The sequence below is a fragment of the Leptosomus discolor genome, chromosome 24, assembly GCF_034619465.1.
Source record: "Leptosomus discolor isolate bLepDis1 chromosome 24, bLepDis1.hap2, whole genome shotgun sequence".
Classification (NCBI taxonomy): Eukaryota; Metazoa; Chordata; class Aves; order Leptosomiformes; family Leptosomidae; genus Leptosomus; species Leptosomus discolor.
In genome coordinates this window covers 3,211,224-3,236,762 of record NC_141414.1, presented here as the reverse complement: position 1 = coordinate 3,236,762, position 25,539 = coordinate 3,211,224, and the positions used below count along the sequence as shown (strand labels likewise).

Here is a 25,539-nt window from a genome sequence, read left to right as displayed (position 1 = left end):
GTCCTTTACTGACCGCCCTGCAGGAGAGCAGGGTCCAGCACACAGCACGGAGGAAGGTCACCACAGTCATGGGCATGTTTCATCCCTCCAACCAGCCCGAGGTGGCAGCAGCACCTGTACAACAGCAGAACCCCCCCAGACACTGCTGTGACCTGCTGCTCGGTGCCCAAGTTGTGGAGCCTCCCGAGGGGACAGGACCTGCTAGCAGGACGCCCAGGGAGGGCAGGATGAATCACGGTGGAGGGGGTGTCCGGGGGGGGGTGAAGGGCCGGTGGTCAGTGGCGACAGCGGGGGTCGGCTCTGCAGCACTCCGACACCTTCCGCAGGACTCGCTCCTTCAAGCGGATCCTCCTGGAGAGCTTGAGCGAGTGGCTGGTCTCGTTCTCGTGGGCCTTCAGCTTGGCATAGTAGTCAGAAAACTTGTTGTAGAGGATGGAGATGGGCATGCCGTTGAGGATGATGCCAAAGGAGATGCAGGCAAACGCCACCATCCTGCCGAGCACTGTGTCGGGCACAGTGTCTCCGTAGCCCACAGTGGAGAGGCTGACCTGGGCGAGGGAGGGAAAAGATAAAATCCTACATGAGCAAGCCCAGCAGACCCCACCTGCCGGTGCTGGGACCCACCTCCCTCTGCCCCTGTGTGGGAGCTGGGTGTCACCCGGGAACAGCACCGCACCGTGGCTGCAGCCAGCTCGGCTGTCCCTGCTCCGGCAGCCTGCACGGCCAGCGCTCAGCTCCCCGGGCCGCACCCGGCAGGCTTGGGGAGCCCAGGGAAATGGCTGGATGAGGCCCCAGCAGGAGACCAGAGGCAAGCCTCCCTGCTCCCTCCTCATCTTCGCGTGTGTCTCTTCAAAAGCAGCCGGACATCACCGAGTGGAGCTTTCCCCAGCAGCCAGACTGTCTGCAGGAGCTTCCTGCCCCCGCGGAGCGGTGGCTCCAATGTTTCCTGGCCATAAACTGACTGGTCACACAGGAACGAAGCTTCCCAGACCCCCTCCGAGGGCCACAGAGGCGCTGCGCAGTGACGCACCCGGAGGAGCCGCGTTTGGATGGCAGGGAAGCAGGGCTACAGGGCCGGGGCGAGAGCTGAGGCAGAGATGTTTGGGCTTTGTGTGGAGCCATGCTGACCAGGGCCAGGATCAGCCTGTGGCATTTAAACACCCAAATCTGGTGATTTTGCTAAGTGATTTTGCACTTCCTTGAGGAGGGATGAACTTGAAGCAGGTGGCCTGTGGTGGCCAAAGGGGATTATAAGAGCAGAAATGAGCTGTGGGATCATTTCCTATGTAAATCAAAATGCCCTCGTAACCCCCGGCTTTCCAGTGCTTTAGCTGCCTCTCCTCTCGGAGGTAATCCCGGGTTTATTACAGCGCTCGGCTCAGCAGCGCTGCACGCTCCCAGCATGAGCAGGGCAGCAAACAAGGGCTCCTGCACACCCCCATCTGTGTCCCCTCTCAGGACACGGGCTGAGGCATGGCGGGATCGCATTCCCTCGGCTCCCACATGCAGCCCTGGATCCCCTGGCTCAGCCCTACAAGCTCGGACGCCCTCACGCCTCCTGAGCCCATCGGGACTGCGGCGCTGCACGAGCCTCCGGCTGTCCCAGGCGGCTGTCCCCATGCCCGTGGCGTCTGAACCATGTCCACCCAACACTTGGGTCCCACGACAGATAAAGCCCAGGCTGAGTCACATCCCCCTTGTCACTAACTCAGGCTTGGAGCTTCCCAGGCCACCATGTCTGTCCCATATCCCAGCCCAGCACTGGCTTTTGAGCCTCTGAGCTCAGTCAAACTCGGATTTTTTTTCTCAGAGCACACAGGGCTCTAGGTTTCCCACTGTTAGTGAGCTGGTGGGAAGACTGGGCCCTTTTCTTCCTCCTGGTCAGCACCAGTGGTGAATCTACCCACAGAGCCCCACCACGCCCCTCCCTGGAAGAAGGTGCTCACACCTTACCGCTGCCCACCACCATGCGTAGGGGATACTGGTGAAGTTGGTGCCTGGGACATCGTGTTCCACCGAGTGCATGAGAGCGGAGAAGGTGAAGACGCCCATGGCGATGAAGAGGAAGAGGCAGCAAACCTGCTGGTAGCACTGGCGCATGGTGAAGCCGAAGGCCCGGAGGCCGGTGGAGTGGCGCGCCAGCTTGAGGATGCGGAAGATCCTCATGAGCTTGATGAGCTTGAGGACTTTGCCCAGCTTGCTCACGTTCTCCACCTTGTGCAACTCCTCGTGGTAAAGTGTGTCTCCTTCGTCCAGATTTTCAAAGAGGATTTGGATGTAGAAGGGCAGGATGGCCACCAGGTCTACAGCATTGAATGCTGCCCGCAAAAAGTTCTTCAAGCTGGAGGAGGATATGAGCCGCATGAGGTATTCAGAGGTGAAGAAGATGGCACAGATCATCTCCAGCTGCTCCATCCACATCTTCCCTGTCTTGTGTTTCATCTCCTCCACTGTGCTCAGTGTCATGCCCACGATGGAGATAAGCACAAAGACGCTCGACATGACAGCAATGATCTTAGCTGCGACAGAAGAGTACGGGTTCTCAATGAGGTTCCAGATCATCTTCCGAAACCACCCCAGAAATTTGCCATCAAACTGTTTCGCTGAGTCCAGGGGCTCGAGTTCTGCTTCCAGTTCCTTCTGTATTTTCAGGTACTCACTGAGTTCGTCTTGTTTTTCCTCAAACAGAATCCGGCAGCAGCGCTGGGAGTATTTCAGATGGATTCCCCAGTACTCAATTTCCTCCACAAAGTTACTGGGGCACATCTCATCCATTATCCACAGGACCCCACTGCGGTAGAAGTGGAAGATGTAGTGGAAAATGGCAGGATCTCTGTCAAAGAAGTACTCATTCTTCTGCACGGAGTAGTCATCGCAGAGCTGCAGCTTCTTCATCGGGTCTGTATAAAGGGCCAGCTTCCCCAGCCTGGTGATGGGATACTGGGCCGCTACCTTGTAAGCGATCTGGAACAATTTGCCACCCACGTTAATGTTGAGCAAGTACTTGTTCCTTTGGATGGGAGTCTTGCTTTTCTCCTGGTTTCGGTCCGTCACGTTCTGCATGGAGCTCCATTGCTTCACCAGGCTGTCCTGTGCAAACGGGATGTAGACCTCCTCTTCCTCCAGTGTCCGGCAGCGGCCCCGGCGATCCCCAATCTTCAGGCTGGCAGAGAGACTTGCACGCCTCGTCCCCAGCTGCCTCATCGTGCCGAACCCGCCGAAGCAGCGATTCCCGTTACGGGCCGTGGGACAGCAGCTCTGGCTTCATGGGGTCGCTCCCACCAGGTGTCCGCAGACCGGGACAAGCGCTGGGAGCTCAGGGGAGCCGTGGTGAGCGGCTGCCTGAGGGGCACTGGCCATGTCACGGCGCCACGCGGCACCTGCCAGGTTCCCAAAGCCGATTGCTTATCAGATTGCAGTTTGCATCGTAGGAGTCGGAGGCAGCTGAGTGTCCGCTCCTTAAGACAATAATGAGATTGAAGCACTAGCCCTTTATGTAAGGAACTATTTCCAGCTCTGCACTTTTTCCTTATTCTGTTCTTATTAGCTCTTTGCGTTTCTCACACGCTACCCTGTTTCCAAGGAGGCCATCCACGATAGCAAGTTGAAAAGAGCATGAACTTGCCTCCATTTAACCTTGAAAGACCTCCCTTGCCAGGCACAGGAAGGTGCAGACACGCAGGATTTGTATCGGTTTTGTTCCCCCACGGCAGCTGCTGCTCTTGGCGCCGGTCGCTCGTTGAGCACAGCAGTGCTAACGCAGCCGCCCCGCTACCTGTCACAGCCCGGCGGAGGGAAACTGCTGTTAGCTCCCAGCTTATCCCTCGAAACCCCACAACGCAGATTTGCAGGGGAAGAGGTGAAGGAACCACCTCACCGTCCACGCAGGGCCCCAGCAGATCCCCAACACGACCGGCTGCTCCTGCACCGCCGCCCTGTGCCACCCGCTCATCGCACCAGCCTTCAGCCCCGTTCCTCCCCCAAGCAGGGGCAGGAACATGGAATGGGACACTGGAAACGCAAAGTTTGCTGTAAAAGTTCCCCTGAACTGTAAGAACTGAAGAGGAGGAAAAAATCTTTTGGATTTGCAAGGGAACCAAGACTAAATGGGCCAATCTTTGATGTCTTACTCTGGAACACAGCCCTGCCTCAGCACGTAAAACATCACATTGATTTCCATGAACGGAGCTAATTAAATACAGAGACCTGGAGCACAAAGCTGCTCCTAGGCTGAAAAGCAGCTCAGGCTCTACCGCAATTGAAGTCTTTGAGCCTGGGGATTAGGACAACAAAAATGCTTCTGGCACCAGTCAGAGGAAGGGAAATTGCCATCACAAACACGGACCCAAGTTTTGGCACAAGACCCACAAAAAATGTGTTTTTCAAGCCTGAAACACTAGCTCAGGGATCAGGGATCAGCAGGTCTTGCCATGGGAAAAGGCTGCGACTGCAGAGTTTACCCACCGGCCTTGCTCCACATTCCAGAGCAAGGGGTCTGCCCCGCGTAACAGGGCAGCACATCTCAGCTCAGCAGCTAAGAGGATGAGCTGGGACAGGCTGGTGACAGCTGACCTCTACCACACAGCCCTGACAGCACAAGCACTTCCATCAGCCCCAGCTCAGCCCTGTCCTGCTGGGATTTCTGAAGCTCCTTCCTGATGTGCCGGGCACCCCACTGCCTTACTTGCTCTAGTGAAGAGGGAACAAGCTCAGGCACTTGGGTTTTTCACCTCGTTCCCGGCTAAGCTTCCCACTTGTCCTCTACTCTGCAGCAGCACCTCTGGTGCCAGCGACAGCCGCTTCTCTTGTCTCCACCCCTCCGCTCACCCTGCTCCCTGTATTTCATTCTTTCTGTCACGGGGACATGGGCTGGAGTCCCTTCAGGCACAGCAGCACTTGCTTTACCTGCCTATGCCAGCCCACCCACCATGAATCCTCTTTCCTGGGATGTGACAACCCCAAGGGGATGCAGTCCCCGGCCTCCCGACTACAGAATTCAAGCAAATGCACAAATTCAAGAAAAACCAAAAAAATCTCAAACTCCTTAGTTTCAAGTTCTTTATTCTCCTGTGTCATTCACCAACAGCTGTCTCCACCTGTCCCTGTGGGAACAGAAGCGGGGCTGTGTGCACCCTCGCCAGCGACCTCTTGGTACTAAAACCAGCAGCCTGGAGTAAGTCAGTGCCCCGTGTCACATGCAGGGGTTTCTCCTGTGCGGTACAGCAGCACACTCACACACTGCCCAGGAGTGGAAGACCCCTGCTCGAAGGCTGCTGACTGGTGTGTGCTTGGCAAGGCAAACTCTCCCCTTTAAGGCACAGAGAGCAGCAGCTTTCTATCTTTTGTGCACTTTGTGAACACTCGTGCAAGGAGAACGTGGCCAACGCTGAACTACAGCCCGTGGTCAGTAACCTCCTCCCGCCACTGACAGCTCTGAAAAGCGTAGAGCAGGGAGCTGTCAGAAAGAGCTGCCCACGCCACAAGGCTCAGTGTTTGATCCAAGACATGAGTTACTTCAAGCTGAAAGCAAAACAAACCAAAAAGCCAAACACTGAAAACCTCGTAGAATTGCAGAATGGTTTGGGTTGGAAGGGACCTTAAAGACTAGCCAGTTCCAAGCCCCTGCCATGGGCAGGGACACCTCCCACCAGACCAGGTTGCTCAAAGCCAGGGAGGGGGCAGCCACAGTTTCTCCGGGCAACCTGTGCCAGTGCCTCACCACCCTTAAAATGAAGAATTTCTTCCTAATACCTAATCTAAATCTCCCCTGTTTCAGTTTGAAACCATTACCCCTTGTCCTATCACTACAGGCCTTGGTAGAAAGTCTTTCTCCATCTTTCTTACCAGCTCCCTTCGTATATTGAAAAGACACAGTAAGGTCTCCCTGGAGCCTTCTCTTCTCCAGGGATTGTCCTGACCCAGGTGCAGAACCTGGCACTTGGCCTTATTGAACTTCATGAGGATCACACAGGCCCAACCCTCCAGCCTGAAGGTCCCTCTGGGTGGCATCTCCTCCGTCAAGCGAATCAACTGCACCCCTCAGCTTGCTGCCATCCCCACTCGATCCCACTATCCACACCACTGAGGAAGACATTAAATAGTATTGGTCCCAGTACAGACCCTTGAGAGACACCACTCGCGTCAAACCAGTTTGAAGGAAGACACCACTAGCAGTGTTAGAGAAGCACCTGGGGTGGAAAGCGCAGTTCTACGAAGGGCAGAGCTCCTCGCTGGGAGGGAGCGTGCCAAGAAGCTGCTTGTCCCGCGCTGGCTCCGGGCGGTAGCCCAGCACAGCCAGGGCAGACAGGAGCGTTTCAGCTTCCCCCCCGCCCCCCCGCGGCTGAGCTGGCAGCGAAAGCTTCCTGCACGTCGGACCACGCAGTGTCGAAACGCCAGCGCAGACATGGAGTGGGTGCCTGATCCATGTGGAGTCAGTGAGCTCCTGCTGACATGGATGGGAAAGCCCCTATTCCCTGACAAAATCCCAGGGGAAGAGCGAGGCAGGTGAAAAAGTCTCTTGGCTGGAAGTGGAAGGAAGCAGTTGAACAGCACGATGTCATTTCCTGGAGAATAAAACGTTTGTGTCCAAGGCCGCACTGATGAGAGTCAGCATTAACAACCCCTGGGGGCAAGAACAATGAAGAAATTTCTACCAACTTTGTGAGGGCTGATTTCACAGCACCAGGGAAGGTCCTGTGCTATTTACAGAGCCAAAGTAGTCCCACGATCCAAGACGAGCATCCTCTTGTCATCCCAGTGTAAAACCCAGATTGAGAGCTCATGTCCAATTCAGTCAGCCTCTGTGGTGAGCAGGAGGAAGACCAGGCTAGTCCCATCTTATCACCTCATGGCAAGGACCCCTGTTACAAGAACTGAAAAAACACCTGGTTATTGACAGTCCTTTGGACAAAAACCTGGTTTGACTTCAGTTTGTGCTAAATGGAGGAAAACCCACACCAGAAGATTAGTAGCTTAGCATGAGTGCTCAGTGTCCTTGGCAGCAGAGGAAGGACAGAGACCAGCACCTCGCTATCAAAAGCAGCCAGCGCCTTCTCAGACCAGGCTCTGCAACCATCCCTTCGTGCCTGATTGCAAGGAAGGCAAGGGGGATACGGAAAACGTGCAGAACGCTCAGCACAATAAGGCCTGTGATCGCGTACAAGTTTGTGTGAAAACAAAGAACTACGAGTAGAATTCCAGAGGTCTGTAAAGTTCAAGGGGAACGGCTGCAGCTGCAAGTAACAAACAGCTCACTCTGATATGAAACTGGTGGAACAGACACACAGAGCAGACCAACCTTCACCAGAACCAAGATAGCGCTTAGAATAGAAGCAAACATCCAAAGGACTGAGCTGAGTGGGCAAATCGAGGGGCTGAGGCAGGGAAGGAGCTGTGTAGAATTGTATATAGTAGAGAACTGACTTGAATAAAGTGATTCTGCTTGCTCCACCTTCCAGACTCCGTGAATTCATACACCACAGGGGGAGAGTTCTGCTGCTTCGGGGCAGACTGAAACCCCAAACACGTGGCTGACCAGCAGCAGGAGCAGCTGGGAGAAGCTCCCCCAGAGGGGACAGGCTAGAAACACAGGGCACGAAGGTGTTTCTTCCTCACGTGCACAGAGCACATGGGGTGCAAGAAACTTACCCCTCAGAGAAATGAGCCTGCCTGGCTCTCGTCCGGCATCAGCTGTTCCCTGGATGCTTTTTCAAGACTGAAGAGGTCAGATCTGCGTTTTGCTTTGGACATGCTCCACACAGCAACAGAACCCACAGCTACCAGGATGCTCAGGAGCACTAGAGAGGAGAGCGCACCAGCAGAGAACGCCTCACTGCACCCAGTTGGGACATCCTGCTGGGCTCTGCTGCTCAGCAGCACTAGCCAACAGCTAGAGACCAGCAGCTTCCCTCAAGGATAAGGGACAGAGAGAGGAGGGGAGTTAGTGCCAGAGTGCATGGAATGGCCCTTCCAAGGACACAGGGCGTCCAAGTCACAGGAATGATTAAGCTGTAGCATAAGGCCTCCCCTCGCCCTCCCAGCCCAGCAAAGGCAGCTACTGATACAGGTCTGGAATTAACTCCATCAGGACACTCAATTTACAGCCCAAGCCAGGACCAAGACCCGACTCTCCCATACCTGCAATATCCAAGATCCACATGGAGCCCAGAGGCGCAGCTGGAGCCTCTGAAAGGAAAGAGCAAGAAATCCATCAGGCTTCCAACTCACCTTACGGCAGCATTCACAGCAGCCTCCAATCCAAACCTGGATGAATTCCCAGTTCACCCCAAGAGCACCAACAGGCCTTTTTCAATCTAAGCAGAACCTTATCTGCCGTTACCGTGATTAGCGCTCCTACTGGAAATGCGCAACAGGGAAAGCTGGAGAGTTTCCCAGCTGTAGCTGCCGCATCCTACCTTCTCAGAGCACCGGGAAGCCCCAGGTACAACCCAAATGCAGCTCATCTCCCCACCTACCAACTGAACGGGTGCAGGCAGCAAATCCAAATAAATACAGCCTCCTCTCCCCATCCACAGTGCTCCAGCTCCCAGGAGCCACAGAAGCCCCCAGGGTAAGGGGAGCTGGAACAGCACTTTCAAGCACCTCAGCCAGCCAACAGCTCTGTGACAAAGGAACTCCAGGGCATCTCAGAGCAGAGCAGGAGACACAAACCGTCCCGGGGATGCAGACGCACCCTTCAGCATAACAAATACCGGTATCTGCTGCTCTGATCCTGCCCGTATGGCCCAGAAGTGCTTCCCCCATCCTTTACCCTTCGGCTTGAGCAGTCCCCAGGGACCAGAGGAGCTCAGAAGGGCGGGCAGAGACTCCGACGTCCCCAGCTAGTCGGAAGGAAGCCGCCAGAAGCACACGTCCTGCAAGAAGGTCCTTGAAACGGGCTTCCCGAGGGAGCCCTGGGCGTTGAAACGCCGTCTGCGCCGGGGGAAGCCGGAGGCGGGCCCGGCGCTGTGGGGCTCAGTCTGCCCAAGCACGCCGCGACGGCCGCCACCGCCCCGGAGGGGAAGGGCTGCAGCCCGGTTTACCACCCCCCGAGTGCGGCCGCCGCCAGCCGCGGCTCCGGCTCTTCCCGCCGCTGCCCGCCCCACCGGAGAGGCCGTGCCGCCGGCCGCCGCCCTATACCTGCGCTGCCGGTGGGCAGCACCGCCGGGCTCCACGGAGGGGTCACCCAAGCGCCGTCAGGACTCGTTTCCGCCGGGGTCGCCGTCCCGCAGCCCTCTTCGTCCCCCTCGTCCTCGCAGTCGGGGTGCCCATCGCAGCGCCACTCCCGGGGGAAGCAGGCGGCGCTGGGCGCGCACTGGAAGCGGCCCGGGGGGCAGCCGGGCAGGGACGCTGCGGGGGGCGGGCAGGGGGTGAGGAGCCGCGGGAACCCCCCGCGCGCCCCTCGCTGAGGGGAGCCCCGCGCGCAGGGCGTATTAGGGCACCGGCCAATGAGAGCGAAGGGCGTGCGCGGGGAGCCAATAGGCACCATCGAAACGCTGTGCGGGCGCCCGCGCTCCCGGTCCAGCCCCGCCCCCCCCCCCCCCCCCCCCGCTCACCGTTCCCTGGCGGCAGCAGCAGCGGCGACACCAGCACCGGCGGCGGCGACGACAGCAGCAGTAGCAGCAGCAGCAGCGGCGGCCCCCGCGCCATGCCGCAAGACCCCACCCGCGGGAGCCACCGCCGCCGCCGCTGCGTTATAAAGCCGGCCGCGCGCCGGTAGGGCGCACGCGCCTGGGTACGACCTCCACCAATGGACTGCGCTGGAAGGCGGGCGCAGGCGCGTGCCCTTGGGGAAGCCCCGCCCTCCCGCCAGGCACCTCCGGGGCAGGCGGCGGGAGCGCCGTGACCGCTGTGCGACCGCCGGGTCCCCGCGGCGCCGGCCCGGGCACCTGCTGCCGCCGGGAGGGGCTGGGCGGCAGCAAGGCGCGGGGCTGCAGCGGGGCAGCCTGGCCGGGCTGGCGGGCGCGTGGGAGCGGCGGCGGCTGGAGTCGGGTCCCTTACGGCGGAATCGGGGCAACGAAATGAAAAACCGGCATTTTTGGCCGGGGTGCGTTTTATTCAGCCTTGTCCTTCAGCGGTATCTCAGCTGCAGCTTACAGATCCCCTGAAACGCGTGCGCTCTGTCCCTGTGCGAAAGCCTTACGCCCAAACCCTTAATTCAGACAGAAAAGGGGAGGGGGAGAGAATCGCAGCCTTAAATACATTTATTATTCGTGCATCGGCAGCGAAACGCACCGGGGGCCTCCCGTTCGCGTGCTGCCTCCTGGCGCACCGGGACCCGCCCGTCCAGCCTCGGCGGGTTCATTTCTCACAAGTAGGGCTGGTCTGTGGAAATTTCCCACTTCTTCAGGGCTGGTCCTGGTGTCACTGGTTTTTTTTCAGCTGTTGCCACTGCAGAGCCTGAGCTAGGGTGGAGAAAGGGAGAGAGAGAAGAGGCTTTAGCACCGCTGTGGGAATCAGGCTCGGGTTTAATCAGGTTTTATCAGTGCTAGAGAGGGTTTGCGAAGTCAACTTCCAGCTACCTCCCTTATTCAAGAGACACTCAAACTAATTACCTCAACGTCACATAAAGTAATTACTTCAACATTCTCCTACCAACCTGGGAAACCCAATATCGTTTACCGGAAGAATTCCACGTTTCTGGTGTCGATCAAACAAGCTTTAACCCTGCCCAAGCGGCAGCCGCGGGACCGCCCAGCTCACACCCACCTGCCGGCTTCAGCCCCCGCAGCGAGGGTTTTCTGCCCCGCCGCCACCACGATGGGCGGGAGAGACTCGCGGCGTCCGTCCCGGCCACAGTAATAGTTATTGGCGAACTTGTGACTGGGGCCCACCGGGAGCCGCGGCGGCGGCTGGGTTCTGGACAAAAGATAACGGATCCAGAACGTCAGTGGCGGCCGACGAAGCCCAACCCTCACACCGAAACCCCCCCCCCCCCCGGTACCTCTTGGAGATCTCCGTGTAGCGCAGCGCCAGCTTGGCCTGGAGGTCCCGCTGCAAGGCAAGGCGAGAGCGTCTCACGCCGAGCCGGGCGCTGCGCACCCCCGCGGGCTGCTGCTCCGAGCCCGTAGGGCGGCGGACCACGGGGCTGCGCAGCGCCCGGTGGTGCCCGCGGCGGCGCTGGCGGCCGGGCTCCCGCTTACCCCCGCCAAGAAGTTGCGGAGGCGCTGGATGATGCGAGTGGCCGTCGCCATCTTGGCCGCGGTGAAGGACAAGGGGGGGGGGGGCGTGGCGGGAGCGCGCGGGGCACGCTGGGTCTCGCGAGCCTCGGCGCTATATAAGGCGGCGAGGGGAGGCCCCACCCCTTTCCTGCGCCCGCCATGGACACGAGCCGCGTGCAGCCCATCAAGCTGGCCAGGGTGGGGGGCGCCGGGCCGGGGGGGCCGGGAACGGGGTCGGGGCTGTGGCCGTGGCCGTGCGCTGACCCGCCCCTCTGCTCTGTCCCCGCAGGTGACCAAGGTGCTGGGCCGGACCGGTTCGCAGGGGCAGTGCACGCAGGTGAGCGGGCCGGGCCTGGGCCTGGGCCTGGGCCTGGGCCTGGAGCGGTGCCGCCGGGCCCGGCTGACGCCATTTTGTCCCGTAGGTGCGCGTGGAGTTCATGGACGATACGAGCCGCTCCATCATCCGTAACGTGAAGGGGCCGGTGCGCGAAGGCGATGTCCTCACCCTGCTGGAGTCGGAGCGGGAGGCGCGGCGGCTGCGCTGAGCCGGTGAGCCCGGGGCCTGCGGAGCGCTCGGCCTCGGCGGCCTCCCCGCGCCGGCGGAGCTCGCCGGTCTCTCAACCGGCGCGGCCTCCGCTGCTGTGTTTCAGGTGACGGGTCACAGAATGGAGCCGGGCGGCGTTTGCTCGCAGCGGTCGGTTGGCGTCTGCGCGGCCCGACGGGCGGCAGGGACGGAGAGGGGCGTACGGCTGCGTTACTGCAATAAAGGGTTTTTCCAGTAGCCCCTGGCCTGGGTCTCGCTTATTGGATGTGTGAGTGCTCTGGGTTGGCACAGGACTGGCGCGCCTGCCTTTTGCTGTTGGGTTCAGCCGAGGGACAAAAGCACACCCGGCTTGTTACTGGGTTAAAAGTAATGCCTACATCATAATATTCCGCTGTTTTGACATTTTTATTAACCTGTCACTTGAAACAAAAATGTCTGTTTTGATGACAGCAGCCTTAATGCCAATGTTCCTAGTGAGCATTTTTCTGTGTGTAACCGGTGAAGTGGCACTGCTAAACTCACTGAACTTCTGTGGAATTGGATTACAAGTTGAAAGTCAAGCTTTGTACCAGCTTGCAAAGCAACAGCCTGCTGCTTCTGTCTTTCTGTCCTCAGTAAGTTATTCTGTAAATGCTGCTATAAATACACCTACTTGCTGCCTTCCCTGGCAGTCGCCCACAGAGAGTGAGTGCTTGTCTCTCGTCTCAGAGAAGAAATCGATCTCCTATTTTCTTCCTCAGCTTTCACTTCCACCACACAATTAGCTAGAAAGATTTATTGGTTTAGGCTATTCCATAAAGTAAAAGTAAGGCTGAAAGGGTTAGGAATGAGCCTGAAAATGTCACAGTTCAAGGGCTGTTTTTTAAATACTGGTATTTTCCATCTGGTAATAGAGCGATGCTGGTTTGTGGTGTGTTGGAACAGAGTCAGGTCCGCAGCTGCTGATCCTGTGGCCTCTGATGGGAATGTTCTTCATCCTTCAATGTCCTGAGCTGGATTAAGGCACTTCAGTGGCAGGTGGGACTGAGGGTTTCAGTATCCTAAAGCTGAGGAGAACACTGTCTGGAATAGATGTTCAAATCAACAAACTCGGGCAGATAGTGAGGATTGCTGTTAGGGCTGGTGTTGAAAGAGTGTGTGTGCGTTTTTTTTTCTTCACCTGTGAGTGTTAGTTGTGCCCTGGTGAGCTCGTGGGCAGCCTGAGGTAGATTTTGTGCTCTGGAGAAAGCCCTTGTCAACATGTGCTCATGCTGTTGCTTGATCCAGTTCTTCGTTCTCTTTGGTGGTGGTTCAGTTTCAGAGTGTTGCGTGAGCCCGCACTGTCCTGGTTTGTGTGACGCAGCAGAGCTCTGGGAACTAGCGATGGGTGTGAGAAGTTCACCTTGGAGTTTACTTCTCTGGCTGCTGTTTGTTCCCTGCACAGCTTTAGCAATGACCAAGGAGTGTTTACTCTGGCGGCTGCCAGCCCTGGGTGTGCTGAGGGACCGAGACAGGAGGCATCAGCTGTGAGTTGGTGGCCAGACAGAGATAAACTTGTGGGGGTGGCTCAGAGCAGCTGTAGCCCTTCCCACATACCCCTGTGGGGTCGATGTGGCCCTTGGCCTCGTGGCAGGGAGGGGTGTGACTTTGCATCCCCGCTCTCAATCGGGTAATTGCCCTTCAAAAATACAGCTTAGTATCAGAGCACCAGAGTGAACCCAGGGTAGCGAAGGGCTGTGTCTGCTCCCAGCGTCCCGCTTGGTCCACTGAAGTGCAACAGGCCAGAAGACACCACGGTACCCGACTGGGACAGTTCAGCTGGAAGAAAACCAGACTGATGGATGTAGCCAGGCCATAAACTTGCAGGGAATGACAGAACTGCTCAGGGCGAGGGCTGTGCTGGGCTGTGCCTCTGCTGAAGCTGTTTGGAGGGTTTTATCTTGAGCCAGGCAAGGAGGCAGGAGACTGCTGATGGTCACTGTAATATTTCAAAATAATTTTACTTTAAATTTTATTTCATTCTTAAAAATAAACATCAGTATTAAAATATCAGTAAACAAACCTGTGAGACCAAAGCAGTGGCTATGGAATACATAAAGTAGCGTACTAGAGAGTGGCCGTGAGCTGTATATTACCGTCAGTGCAAAGCTGAAACGGGCCCACTGTGAGGACAGCAGCGTGTTGCCCAGAACAAGTTCTTGGGGTGTGTTTCCCAGCATTTCCCAGTTTGCAGGATGGCTCAGACCAGGCCTGGGTGGGGCAGGAGTGATGGTGGGGGAGGCTGGGCCAAGGAGCAGAAATGGGGGCTGCAACACGTGTCACCTACGTGAAGGATTCAGAGCGGAGCCGGCTTCACATGCAAAAGCCTTTTTCTTTTTTTCTCCCGGTCCTTAGTCCTTACCTTGTCCGTTCCCACCCTGCCTGGTGCACGCACGCTCGCACACACGTCCTCTGACATACGCGTCCATCTCTGCAGGCCCTTGGCTCCCTGAGCTCTTCTGGCCGATCTTTTTTTTTTCCTGGAGCTATCCTCAGCTGCTTTCCCCCTCTTTGGGAGGGATTTGGGTGGGGGCTCTGGTTGTGTCACAGTCAGTGGCTATGAGACTGTTTAAACCGGGAAATGTTGAGGAAATGGCTCTCTTTCCCTGGGGAAAAGGTCCCTGCTCCCTGTGTGGGGTATCAGCTGGGCAGTCTCAGTCCCTAAATATGTTCACGGCTCTTGGCCCCCTTCTGTCAGCTTGGCTGCAGCCCCGAGCGCCCAGAAGTTTTGCTCCCATTGAGCAAATCAAACGGCTGAGTGATTACTCCATCCCTTGACTAAGCAATATATACTTTGTTTTGCTTTGTGTGCATGTGCTAGAAAGAAATTCAGATCTCGGCTGGGAAAGGAAATGCCAGAAAAGAAGGGCAAGTATTGCAGTCTGGAAGTGCTCCCAGCCCGTGTCCGAGGCAGGGTTAACCAGCTGGTTTGTGTCCCCTCTCCCGTCTCTGCGCAGGACTCGAAGCACCGCTTCCCCACCGGCGCCGCGCAGCCCTCCTGCAGCCCTGCTCCCCGTCACCGCCTCTGCTGCATTCCCGGAGCTGCCAGGAGCTGGCTAAGAGAGGGCAGAAACCAGGTGCTGGTTCTGCCGGGTTGGTTTTCAGCTGTTCCAGTGAGTTAACGGCGTGCAGAGGGCTTGGAGGCGGCGCAGCTCCGGCCGACATGGCGGGGAGCAGGGCTGATGGGGAGCAGAGAGGAGGGGGCTTCTGCTCGCTGTGTTTCCCACTCCGAGGTCACTTGATGCTTGGCTCCTCTGTCACTTGGTGGAGCGAGGTGGCTGTGCGTGGGCCGCTTCCAGCAGTGGAGACAGGCGAGTGAGGCCCAGGGACGGTGCCTGCTCTAGTGACAGGAGGATTAAAGCATCTGCAGCCGCAGAGAACCGTTCGGCCCACGGGGGTGGCAGGCGAGGGGACATAAATTACAGCCCAGTGCTGATGGTGGCCAGCTGGCCCAAGGCTGGATCCCAGCGTCATTCTAAATGGGTTTCTTTGGGTTCCCGGGGCTCTTGGTGGCTGTCAGTGATGTCCCCTGCTGCAGAGAAAGCAGAGTCAGAAAATGTCACCAGAGACCCCTCCAGGGACCTCCTGGTCAGGGCCAGCCAGGCTGGTTCCCTGAAGATGCACTGAGCGTGTGGCACCTGGGATGCTCAGCTCTCCCCCCTGCAGCCCCTTCCTGGGGATCACTGTCTGTGTCACAGCCCTGTTCCCCCTCACAGGGCCACCTGCCCACCGGGCAGCTGAGCCGGTCGTGCGGTGCCACCTCCACGGCCCTTGTGAGGGGCAGGAGCTGGCAGGGGGCTGCAGGACTCACCGGCAGCTGCGCCTTCGTGCCATTGAGGTGGGCGTAGAGGAGCACGGCGATGTTGCTGTGGCCGGCCTCCAGCGCGATGGCTACGGCGTTGTTACCGTCCTGAAAAGGAAGGGCGAGCACTTGGGAAGAGGTTTGGGGACAGGACATGGGGGGGGGGGCAAGCGTTCCTGGGCCCCAGCGGCAGACGCTTACGCTGTCCACGATGGAGATGTTGCAGGTGGGCTGAGCCAGCAGCAGCTTCACCGTCTCGACGCGGCCGTGCTCGCAGGCGCACATCAGCGCCGTCGAGCCCTCCTCGTCCTGCAGGTTCACGTCGGCTCCGCAGGCGAGCAGGGCTTCCACCATCTCCTGCCGGCCGTGGCTGACGGCCAGCATCAGCGCTGTCTGGCCAGCCTGCGATGCGAGGGGTATTGCCAGGGTGCTCCCGCCCTGGCTGTGCCACCCGCCCTTCCCACTGCCCTGGGGAGGGACCGCTGCTGTCCCCTGTGCCCTCGTGGTCTCAGCACCTCCCTGGCTGGAGCTGAGGTGTGGGTGAGACCTGAGAGCCAGGCAGAAGGAGCTCCTAATGTGCTGCCCTCCAGGTTTCGGAGCCATAGCCCTGCCGTTGGAGGAGCTGAGGGTGGCCCTGGCAGCTGCACGAGGGGGAGGGGGAGGCTCAGGACATGGTGGCCCCCAGCCTGCACCAACCTGGCTGGCCTTGGCATTGACGTTGCCCATGCTGAAGAGCCTCCTGACCACATTCATGTCGTCCTCCTGCTCAACGGCTGCCAGCGCTGCCAGCATGAGAGCCGTGTAGCCAGCTTTGTTCTGATGGTCCACGTTACAGACCCCTGCAGGGATGGGCAGAGCAGGGGGGGCTCAGGGTGCTGCGGGGCTGGTGGGAGGCATGGATGGAGCCGTGTGCCTGGCTCCCTCCCTGCCCAGGGCGCTGCAAGCCATCCCACAGCCCCGCGGGCACAGCCTTGCTGATGCCCCCCCCCCATCAAATCTGGGCTCCCAAAAGGCTGGGGTGGCTGCCCAGACCTCCAGACACAGCCCAGGGCGGCTCTCTCTGCCTGTCTGCTGATGGCACTTTTCCCCCGTGCCTGGCACAGCCAGGCTGTGACCCAGGGTACAGAGCGGGATGGTGGCAGGGGGACATTTCTGGGGGTGGGGGGCACTGACCCGTGTCCAGCAGCAGCTGCACGATGTGGAAGTTGGAGTGGGAAACGCTGTAGTGCAAGGCTGTGTTGCCGTTCCCATCTGCCAGGTTCACCACGTGGGCCAGGAGAGCCGGCGAGACCTCGGCAAAGGCCAGGAGGTGGTTGGCGACCGTGTCAGGGATGGACGACTTCTGGCTGGACAGACGGAACCACTCCTGTAGGACCAGGCTGCTGCTGGCGAGCTGCGGGTGGCAAGCAGGGCTGAGCTGGGGGCCATGGCTCCTCCTGAGCCTCTGCACAGCCCCACACCCCCCTCCCCACACCCCCCAGCACCCAACCTGCACCCACCCCTCTGCTGCTGGCCCCCGCAGGGAGCAGAAATCCTGCTCCAGAGGGGACTGGGTGAAGACAGGACCCTGAAACCCCAAAACCATGCTGGGATGGCCTGAGCTGAGCCCACACGGGTTTTGGGGTATCTGAGACAAAGCCTTGGAACAAAGGGCTGTGTTTGGAGGGGAAGGCGCTGAGCTGGGCTTTGCTGTCCCGTCTTTGGGGAGGGCCAGCCCCAGCGGAGGACCCTGGCAGGGGCTGGGTGAGCCATCCCACCCGCAGCACCCCACTCACCACCTCTTTGCTCTTGGTGGCACCAGGGTGGCCCAGGTGAGTCTTGACGATAAGACAGGCCTCCCGCATCCTGGGGCTCAGCTCAAACCTGGGGAGAGCATGAGCATGTCTGCGACGCAGGCCTGCATCACCCCACCAAAACTGCACCGGCAAGGAGCACCCCGAGTCCCCCCTGTGGAGGTTTTGCCCCTCTCCCTGATGCCTGCGAGCCTCCATGAGCTCCCCGTGGTGCAACATCCAGCCCGGTAGTTGCACCCTGGCAGCTTCAGCCTCTGCAAACCCCTGCTGAACCGAGCCTTATATGGATGTGCTCAGGCATGATTTACCCATTTTTAGGCCAAATCTTTTCCTTTTGTTGAAAAATGCCATTAAGGGCTGTCAGGTTTTTTTGTCCCCCTCCAAACTATGTTCTCCAGCAAAGAAGCATCTGGGGCCTCAGTCTCATCCTTTCTTTAGCAGACCCAAGAAGCTGGAAGGATTTTTTTTCCTGCCAAATTATTTCTGCAGGAGCTGAATGTGTTTTTTGCATCAGCTGCACTGAAACTGGGGCAGACACCCAGAGTTGGTAGGGCCAGTGCCAGCCCGTTGGCTCCCAGCTGCATGGGGTGGGGGAGCCTTCCCCTTTGGCACTTACTTCTCCTTCACTTCAGGGGGCTCTGGCAGGGTCACGTTGGCCCCCTCGCACTCCTGTCCTGGCTCACACTCGCCTTCCCCAGCTTCCTCATCCGAGGTTTCGGTGTCCCCCTGCTCCTCGCTGTCGGAGCTGTCAGCCGAAGCCTTCTCGGAGGAGCTGTCTCCTTCCTCCTCCTCCTCTTCCTCCTCGCTGGATGTGCTCTCATACCTGCATGGAGGGAGGATGCTCAGTGGCAACGTGGCACCTGGCTGGTCCCCTCCAGGCCCCCAGCCCAGGATGGGATGCTGGGGGCCAGGGCTGGCCCAGGGGGGTGGCAGGAGCCCCTCCGCACGTACTCCCCATTCAGCACGCCCACAAACTGCAGGCTCTTCTTGCTGCCCTCGGCCTCGCTCCGGGGGGGGCCATCCCGCTTCTTCATGATGGACTTCAGGGCTCCTGCAGGTAGAGAGATGGGTGTCAGGGGCCAGCAAGCAGGAGCCCCCCCTGGGGCTGCCCCAAACCTGCCAAACCCCAGGGCGGGCATGGAGGGGACATGGGCAGAGCACAGGCAGCTGCTGTGACACAGGTACTGTTGGCCCTGCAGGCGCTGTCCCCAACACGGCCACCCTCTCCCACCCTGCAGGAACATCCCAGCCCAGACCCTGGTGTCATCCCCGGCACTGACTCACCAGCCGCAGGGCTCGGGGCAGCTCCGCCATCCTGCGCTGGGGACGGGTCCTGGCTGCTGGGTGTCATCTCTGTCACGGCTGGCCTGGGGGACAAGCTGCCCTGGCACGTCCCCCCCATTGCTCCTGCTCCCTGCGCCGAGGGGCTGCTCCGGGCTTTGCCCGCGCTGAGCTCCATCTCCTCGCCCGCCGGGATGGTGCTGCCCACGTCGGTCTGGCTGCCCTTGTCTTCACAGCTGGCGGCCAAATCGGGTCCAACCGCCATGTCCCGCCTGTCAGGGCAGCAGCCCACCCCCACGCAGGTGGTCGGCGGGCAGCACTCCACGCCTGCCTCTGCCGTCTCCAGAGGGTCTCCGGCTGCCCGGCTCTGCGTCACCACCACCGCCTCCACCAGCGCCTCGGCCACCTGCGGCTTGGCCGTCACCTCCTTGTCCACCCGCCCGTGGGGCCGGCGGGCGCACACCTCCAGCCGCAGCTCCTCCAGCTCCCGCGTGGCCTCCCGCAGGTGCCCCTCCATCAGGGCGATCACCTCCTTCTGGTGCCCCACCGTCTGCTGCAGCAGCTCCAGCTCCTGCGTCGCCTCGCTGGCCAGCCCCAGCGAGGACTCCAGCACCCAGACGGCCGCGTCCCTGCGCTCCCTCGTCCCGCTGCCCGGCACCTTGCTGCCCTCCCGCTGCGACTGGTAGTAGAAGACAGCATCGGTCATGGCCCGGTCCTCGCCCACCGCCACGGAGCGGCACGGCCTCTCGGCAGCCCTGGGGCTTCTGCCCGGCCAAGCCCTGCCACCCCGCTCCGGCACGGCCAGCTTCTCCGTCAGCTTCCTCAGCTCCGCAATCTTGCTTGCTCGCCCCTTTGCTGGTTCTGCTTCACTCTCCAGCCCTGCTCGGGGCAGCTCCTCGCCCCCTGCCACCACCTCGGAGCCAGGGGAGGGGCCCAAAGCCTCACCAGGCTCTGCCGACAGCTTCTCCATCAGCTTTGCCTTCTCCCTTTTCAGCTCGCAGATTTGTGTCTCCAGGAGGGGGATGGTTTTCACCTGCTCCTCCAGGTCCCGGAGCTGCCGCAGGGCTGCGGCCATCTGCTCCCGCACGTGCTGCAGCGGGGCAGCGCTGAGCCCCGCCGCTGGCGTGCTGCGCCCTGAGCTGCAGGGGCTCGCCCGTCCCCAGCCCACCTGGCCCTCGGTGCCCACCAGCACCCAGGGGGGCGGCTGACTCGTGGTGCCCAGTGGGCCACCGCGAGTGGGACCACCAATATCCTGCAAATGGCCCTGCTCCTGCTCCAGCCTCCTGCTTGTCTCCAGCAAGGTCTTCTCCACCCGCGGGTTTCGCACAAGGGACTTGCGGGTGGGTGGCGGGAGCAGCCGCACTGGCAGCGGCGGCGAGATGGGGTGGGAGGTTGGCTTGCTCAGGGGCTCCAGGGATGCCCGGCCGTGCGGGGACAGCAGCAGAGTGGTCCTGCCCTCCTCGCTGGCCGTGGAGGCGAGGGACTCGGTGGAGGTCCATGCACTGGCATGGCTGCTGGGGCTGCGCAGGGCGCCGGGTGGCTGCCGGGCCCCTTTCGCCCTGCGAGGCAGCGGAACTTTCTTGAGCGTTTGGCCACTTTCGATGTCATCGACATATTTCAGGAAATCAAGATCCAGGAGGAAGCCGTAGGGCGTTTCCACTGAATACGAGCTCTTCTCCCCATCGTCCTGGTCCCGGAACAAGAACGGGCCCCCGAGATCTGCAAGAGGAGCAGGTATAGTTAGGCAGGGACCTGGTGGAGGCAGGAAAGTTTTTCCAACTGGGTTATACTGGGATTTGAAGCCTGCAGCCTCCCTCCCCACCGTGATGCTGCTGGCAGTGGGCCCAGCGGACGGCCCATCCTCAGCACCCTTGGTGCCGGTAGGTGTCACAGGGCACCCGCTCTGTGCTGGGGTGAGGAAACCCACTGGGATGGGACAGCTCAGCCCTGCCACACCCCTTATGCTCCTTCCGCCGTCCCTGCCCCGTGACGACCCCGGTCCCTTTACCTGGGAGGTTCTGGTTCAGTGGTGCAGGCTGAGACATCTTCTCCCTGGGATGCTGCTGACCAGGGGACCATCAACCTGCAACAACAACAGGGCCACGTCTGGCAAAACCCCACAAACTGGGGGGCTAGTGAGACCCACATGGCTGCAAACCCCCGCCCCCCACCCGGGGAGCACCCCGCGGCCACCCCTCGCCATCCGCCGGGCTCCCTTCGCCTCCCTCCAGCCCTGGTGCCGCGGGGCTGAAGCTCGAGCCTGCGGCCGGGCGGCGAGTGCGGAGCTGCCAGCAGGGCTGGGGATTGTTTGTACATTTAAGGAATGCTTCACAGCCGGGCTGGGACGGCCGCGGCGGTCAGGCTGCCAGCTCCGAGGGTGCAGAGCCATGACTCAGAGCTCAGCTGCACTGGGGCAGCAGGCTGGAGGGGAAAAAAAAAAAAAAAGAGAGGCTGCAGCCTTTATGGGTGTGATTCTCAGCAGAGAAGTTTGCTTTGGATAAAGGGAATTGATGTTTTTGCAAAGCCAGGTGACCGCAGGCAGCTGCCAGCCCCCAGCAGTCGCTGGGAGCGATGTCCGTCCTTGCTGCCCAGGCTGAGGTGCCCTGTGCTGCCCATCCCCACCTCAGGGGTGTCTTGAGGGCGAGTGACCCCCAGGAGGGACCTGGCTGCTGTGATAATGCAGGATAAGGCATGGTGGGAGGCAGGGAGGAATGAAAAGGGAGCCTGGTTTTCCCAGGAGCCAGGCATGGGCGCACCGGAGAAGAGCCAGCAGGATGCGGCTGCAGCCCAGGGCAGAGCTCATGGCTGGGGGTGCTGCCAGCTGTGGGCGTTCAGTCGGGACCTACCACAACATCTGGCAGCACCCGGGTGCCAGGGCCCAGGTGGGACGTGCTCCTGACGGGAGTGGGATGGGGGCAAACAGAATCCCGGGAGCGCCCACTGCTGCTGCGCGTGGTGTCACCCTCCAGGGACCCGCAGGGTCCCTGCGCAGCCAGGATGTGGTGGCCCTGCCCGTGGGTGCAGGTGGCCACGGGGCTGCACAGCTGTCGGTGGGCAAAGCATTTAGCACCAGGCTATTTTCAGAAGAAAGCAGGGGAGGAGGCGTGCGGCAGAGGAAAGGCAGCTCAGGCACGGCCCCAAGGGAAGCTGAGGCTCAGCAGGGAAACGCCTGCATCCATCCCCAAATTCTTTGCCTGTGACAACCGGAGGATCCAGACTTTTCTAGCAGAGATGCTGTGGCCACCCCCATCACATGGCCCAGCTTGGGGACGATGTGACAGCCCCTGGCTCACACCCGCTGCCCACCACGATGCCACCTGCTGTTCCCCAGCCCTGGCCATGCCACTGCGGCCACCAGCCCGTGGCTCACCCTGACCACAGGACTGCCAGAAGTCAGGGGAGCAGCCGTGGCGCCTGCAGAGCCACGCCAGGCTCAGGCTGGGCACCCAGGCGACATGGCAGCCTCCCACCACCAGCCCCAGCACAGGGGGTCGAGGGGTTGAGTCCAACTGGGCAGGGATGAGACGCTTCCCATCAGTCACTGGGTCGGACCCTGGGGCTCTCCCGCTCCTCTACCAACTCATCCGCAACTGATGCACATCCCAACTTCCACCTTCCTTGGGATCATCCTGGCTCCATCCTGGCACCCCACCATTCCTCTGCCACCAGCTTCGTGCCTAAAGGGGTCCATGCATCTCCCACCTCTCGAATCCCTCCTGCCCTGGGAAGCAGCCGGCTTCCTCCTCCGCACGGCCCTCACCGCAGGTAATTAGACAGTGCCGGGGCCAGGACAAACTTCCCGCCGGGCTCCGCGCATGCTGTAAATCAAACGAGAGGAAGAGGGAGAGCAACAGGAGCCAGCGGGTGCGTTTCCTTGGGGGAAGTGGCCGACAGCTCCCTTCCGCAGCCCGGCCGGGTATTGTCCTGCCTGGGGCTGTGCCAGGAAAAGCCGCCTTCACCAGGACCCCTGCCGCAAAGTCTCCCACACCACTCCTGCTTGCAGCAAAGCTGCCCTTCTTGCCAGCACTGCTCTGCTGTCCCCTCCGCTGACCCAGGGATGCACTGCTCGTTCCCTCTGCCACTTCATCCTGCCCCTTCAGCTGATGCCAGCAGCCACTGTCAACCACGCGGCTGCGCTGCCCGTCCCCAAAGCCAGAGGAGATCCTTCTGCCGCTCCCGCATGGCTCTCAGCCTCCATTACTTTTGGTCTGATGGGACGGGCTGGACCCAGGGCAGGAGCTTCTGCCTTCACCCAGCTCCGAAAAAAAGGGCCAGGCCAGGTGACGGGGATGCCCCAACGGTCCCTGCAATGCACAAAGCCCCCTGGGGGGGCCCATCATGTGCAAACCCTCCCGGGGATCCAGCGATGTGCAAACCCGCTCTGGGCTCCCTGTGATGTGCAAACTGCCCCTGGGTTGCCGGCAAGGCGAGCAGCAGGCTGGAGTTGAGCCAGCGAGGAGAGCGATGGAAACAGATGGCCCCGGTGCGCAGCAGCAGCGAGAGGGTTCAGTCCCTGCACCCACGGGCCCAGCCACTGCTGGCACCTGCCAGGCCCGGCCGCACGAAGCTGGCCTCGTCCCCGGCTGGCCGCCATCACTGCACCATGGGTTCAAAGAGAAGCCACTCTCCACCTGGGTGAAGTCCCAACGGGGAAGACCGTGCCGGCCACTTCGGTGCCAAAGGCTCGTTTTTGGCAGCTTCAGCCACTCCCCTGGGCACTGGGGCTTGGTGCTGCCGGGGCTGGGCACAGGACCCGCGGGTGCTGGAGGCAGGGGACCCTGCACAATCCCAGCTTCCTTCGGAAGAAATGAAAGTGTTGTTTCCAGCCCTGGTATTTCCACTGAAAAGCGGGATGGTACAAAAGGAAGTGCCGCTGGGGAGGCTCAGCAGCGGGAGGAGGAGGAGGATGTGCAGGGACCCAATCGTCCCTGCTTTGCCCTGGGCTCACGCCTCTATTTCCTCCCCCTCTTGCTGTCGTATTGATGCCAACACAGGAAACTTGGGGCCAAAACTGGAGCCGCTCCGCTCGATTACAATAAAAAGCTGTGTCAGGGATGGGGCAGCCTGGGCACCTTGGCACAGCTCAGGTACCATCTCGTACCCATGCCCCAGGCCCAGCCAGACCCCTGGGACCCCCAGCCTTGTGGTCCATGGGGTGATCCCCCCTCTGGGTCCCCAAGCCCTGGGGCTGGCAGGGGACAGGCCTGGGGGAGCTATTTTTAAAGCTCCAGACTCCTTTGGGCCCTTTGCCTCGCCAGCGGCACAAGTGGGGCAGCCCCTGCCCCAGCTCGGCCACACGCTGCCGTGCAGCCTGAGCCACTCCACTGGCGTGGATGGACACGGGGAGGGCTCTCCCCAGCTCTCCTCCTCAGCCAAAATACTGAGGTCATGAGGAATGTGAGAAGAACAGAGTCCAGAGCAGCCCTGGCCAGCGCAACTTGATTTATCTCAGCCAGGCACGCTTCCCTCGAAGCTGCGCGCAGGCGATAAGCCCCGAAGCTCGGGGCTGAGGCTGTTCCAAAGTTAAAGGGAAACCACTGAGCAAGCACACGGCTTCCTCCGCTGCCAGCGACCTGCTGCGATTTGGGGTCCTCCCGCAGAGCCAGCCATCACGCGTGCCTGTCACCTGCAGTGTCCCCCGCCTGCGCTGCAGGCTCGGTACAGACAGGAGGTCTCCAGGGCTCACCACACCTTCCCCATCCTGTCCCCATCCCCTGCCCCAGGGCTGTACGGGACGGCCCATGCTCCGTGGCACCCGCTGTCCCTGCGCCCGCTCGCCCAGGCCACCTTGGCCATGCCGTCCAGGCTGGGGCTGCTCCCAGAGGAGCTGGATTCCATGCAGGTGGGTGCACCGGCATTGACCCGAAGACGGAAAGGGAAATGCTTCAATCTTCTCAACAGCCTAATTTCAGGGTTGGGCTGTTATTTCTGGAGTTGTCGTCATTGTCGGCCCAGTTAGTTGGGAGGCGGCGGGAGCTGCTTGGGCTCTGCACTTGCTCCAGCACCTCAGGGACCTCCCTGAGCTCACACAACACCTGGACAAGAGCCGCACAGCCGTATGCAGATGTACTCACACGGGGATCAGCTCTACGTGCCCCATCACACCTATAGCTCTATAGAGCTCCTGTATCGCCACTCGAAAACATCCACCACTTGTCCTGCGCAACAGCAATTTCCACCAACACCTCCCCGACTCCCTCTAGCCTGGCAACAACACACGGGGCTGGCAACGAGCCCCCATGGCCTGGGACCATCCTGCTGCAAGGTGTTTGGGGCTGAAATGGCTAAGTTTACACCTCGGGTGCACAGTCAGGGTACCGAACAGCACCGGGCAAGGTCCCATGGCAGGTGCCCCAGGGGCATGCAGGGAGCACCCCAAACCCCGCAGCACCCCACGTGCCCTCCAGCGCCCCAGACAGGCCTGCAGCAGCCTCGGGCGCCCTGCCCCACCCTCAGCCCTGTGGGGCCCCAGCACCCCGGGGTGCCCATAGCACCCCAACCCTGTAGGTCCCCAGCACCCCCAGTCTGCGGCACCCCCAGCCCCAATACCCCGGAGTGCCACCCAGCCCCCCCCCCCCCCAGCCTGCAGCACCCCCAGCCCTGTGGGTCCCCTGAACCCTTGGGTGCTCCACAGCACCCCCAGCCCGGGCGCCCGCCAGCGCCCCAACCCTGCGGGTCCTCGGCGCCCCTGGGAGCCCCCCAGCACCCCGGGGAGCCCCGGTACCGGCACCTCCTGGCTGCGGGCAGCCGCCCCACTGCCGCTCCCGGTGCCGCCCGGCCGGAGCCCCCGAGCCGCGGGATGCCGGGGCCGTCCCAACCCGCCGCGGTCCCGGGGACCCCGGAGCGGCCCCTCGGCGGGCCCCGGGCGGCGGCGGCGGCGGCGGCGGCGGCGGCGGCGGCGGCTCCAGGGGGCCCTGCAGGGCGCCGCCACCGGGACGAGCC

The 25,539-nt window shown here is 60.8% G+C and overlaps 5 protein-coding genes across 5 annotated transcripts; 1 reads left to right on the top strand and 4 right to left on the bottom strand.

Moving 5' to 3' along the window:
* Positions 1–275: 275 nt before the first annotated feature.
* Positions 276–3,204, bottom strand: LOC104350859 (potassium voltage-gated channel subfamily V member 2-like). The gene is made up of 2 exons (XM_009956806.2): positions 1,954–3,204; positions 276–548 (listed from the first exon to the last, which is right to left on the bottom strand). The coding sequence occupies exons 1-2, from the start codon at positions 3,202–3,204 to the stop codon at positions 276–278; spliced, it is 1,524 nt and encodes a 507-aa protein (XP_009955108.1).
* Positions 3,205–6,332: 3,128 nt separating this feature from the next.
* Positions 6,333–9,648, bottom strand: CD320 (CD320 molecule). Its single transcript, XM_086477727.1, has 5 exons — positions 9,555–9,648; positions 9,143–9,348; positions 8,137–8,182; positions 7,648–7,796; positions 6,333–6,872 (listed from the first exon to the last, which is right to left on the bottom strand). Exons 1-4 carry the CDS (start codon positions 9,646–9,648, stop codon positions 7,651–7,653), a joined length of 492 nt encoding a protein of 163 aa, XP_086333853.1. The 3' UTR covers positions 6,333–6,872; positions 7,648–7,650.
* A 539-nt stretch (positions 9,649–10,187) lies between these two features.
* NDUFA7 (NADH:ubiquinone oxidoreductase subunit A7) lies at positions 10,188–11,192 on the bottom strand. Its single transcript, XM_086477764.1, has 4 exons — positions 11,142–11,192; positions 10,943–10,992; positions 10,708–10,857; positions 10,188–10,403 (listed from the first exon to the last, which is right to left on the bottom strand). Exons 1-4 carry the CDS (start codon positions 11,190–11,192, stop codon positions 10,307–10,309), a joined length of 348 nt encoding a protein of 115 aa, XP_086333890.1. The 3' UTR covers positions 10,188–10,306.
* A 126-nt stretch (positions 11,193–11,318) lies between these two features.
* On the top strand, positions 11,319–11,940 carry RPS28 (ribosomal protein S28). The gene is made up of 4 exons (XM_086477765.1): positions 11,319–11,357; positions 11,449–11,496; positions 11,582–11,708; positions 11,810–11,940. Exons 1-3 carry the CDS (start codon positions 11,319–11,321, stop codon positions 11,702–11,704), a joined length of 210 nt encoding a protein of 69 aa, XP_086333891.1. The 3' UTR covers positions 11,705–11,708; positions 11,810–11,940.
* A 3,256-nt stretch (positions 11,941–15,196) lies between these two features.
* Positions 15,197–20,642, bottom strand: KANK3 (KN motif and ankyrin repeat domains 3). The gene is made up of 10 exons (XM_086477726.1): positions 20,606–20,642; positions 18,601–20,316; positions 18,268–18,367; positions 17,933–18,139; positions 17,299–17,386; positions 16,697–16,916; positions 16,220–16,362; positions 15,725–15,925; positions 15,533–15,631; positions 15,197–15,253 (listed from the first exon to the last, which is right to left on the bottom strand). Exons 1-10 carry the CDS (start codon positions 20,640–20,642, stop codon positions 15,197–15,199), a joined length of 2,868 nt encoding a protein of 955 aa, XP_086333852.1.
* Positions 20,643–25,539: the final 4,897 nt, after the last annotated feature.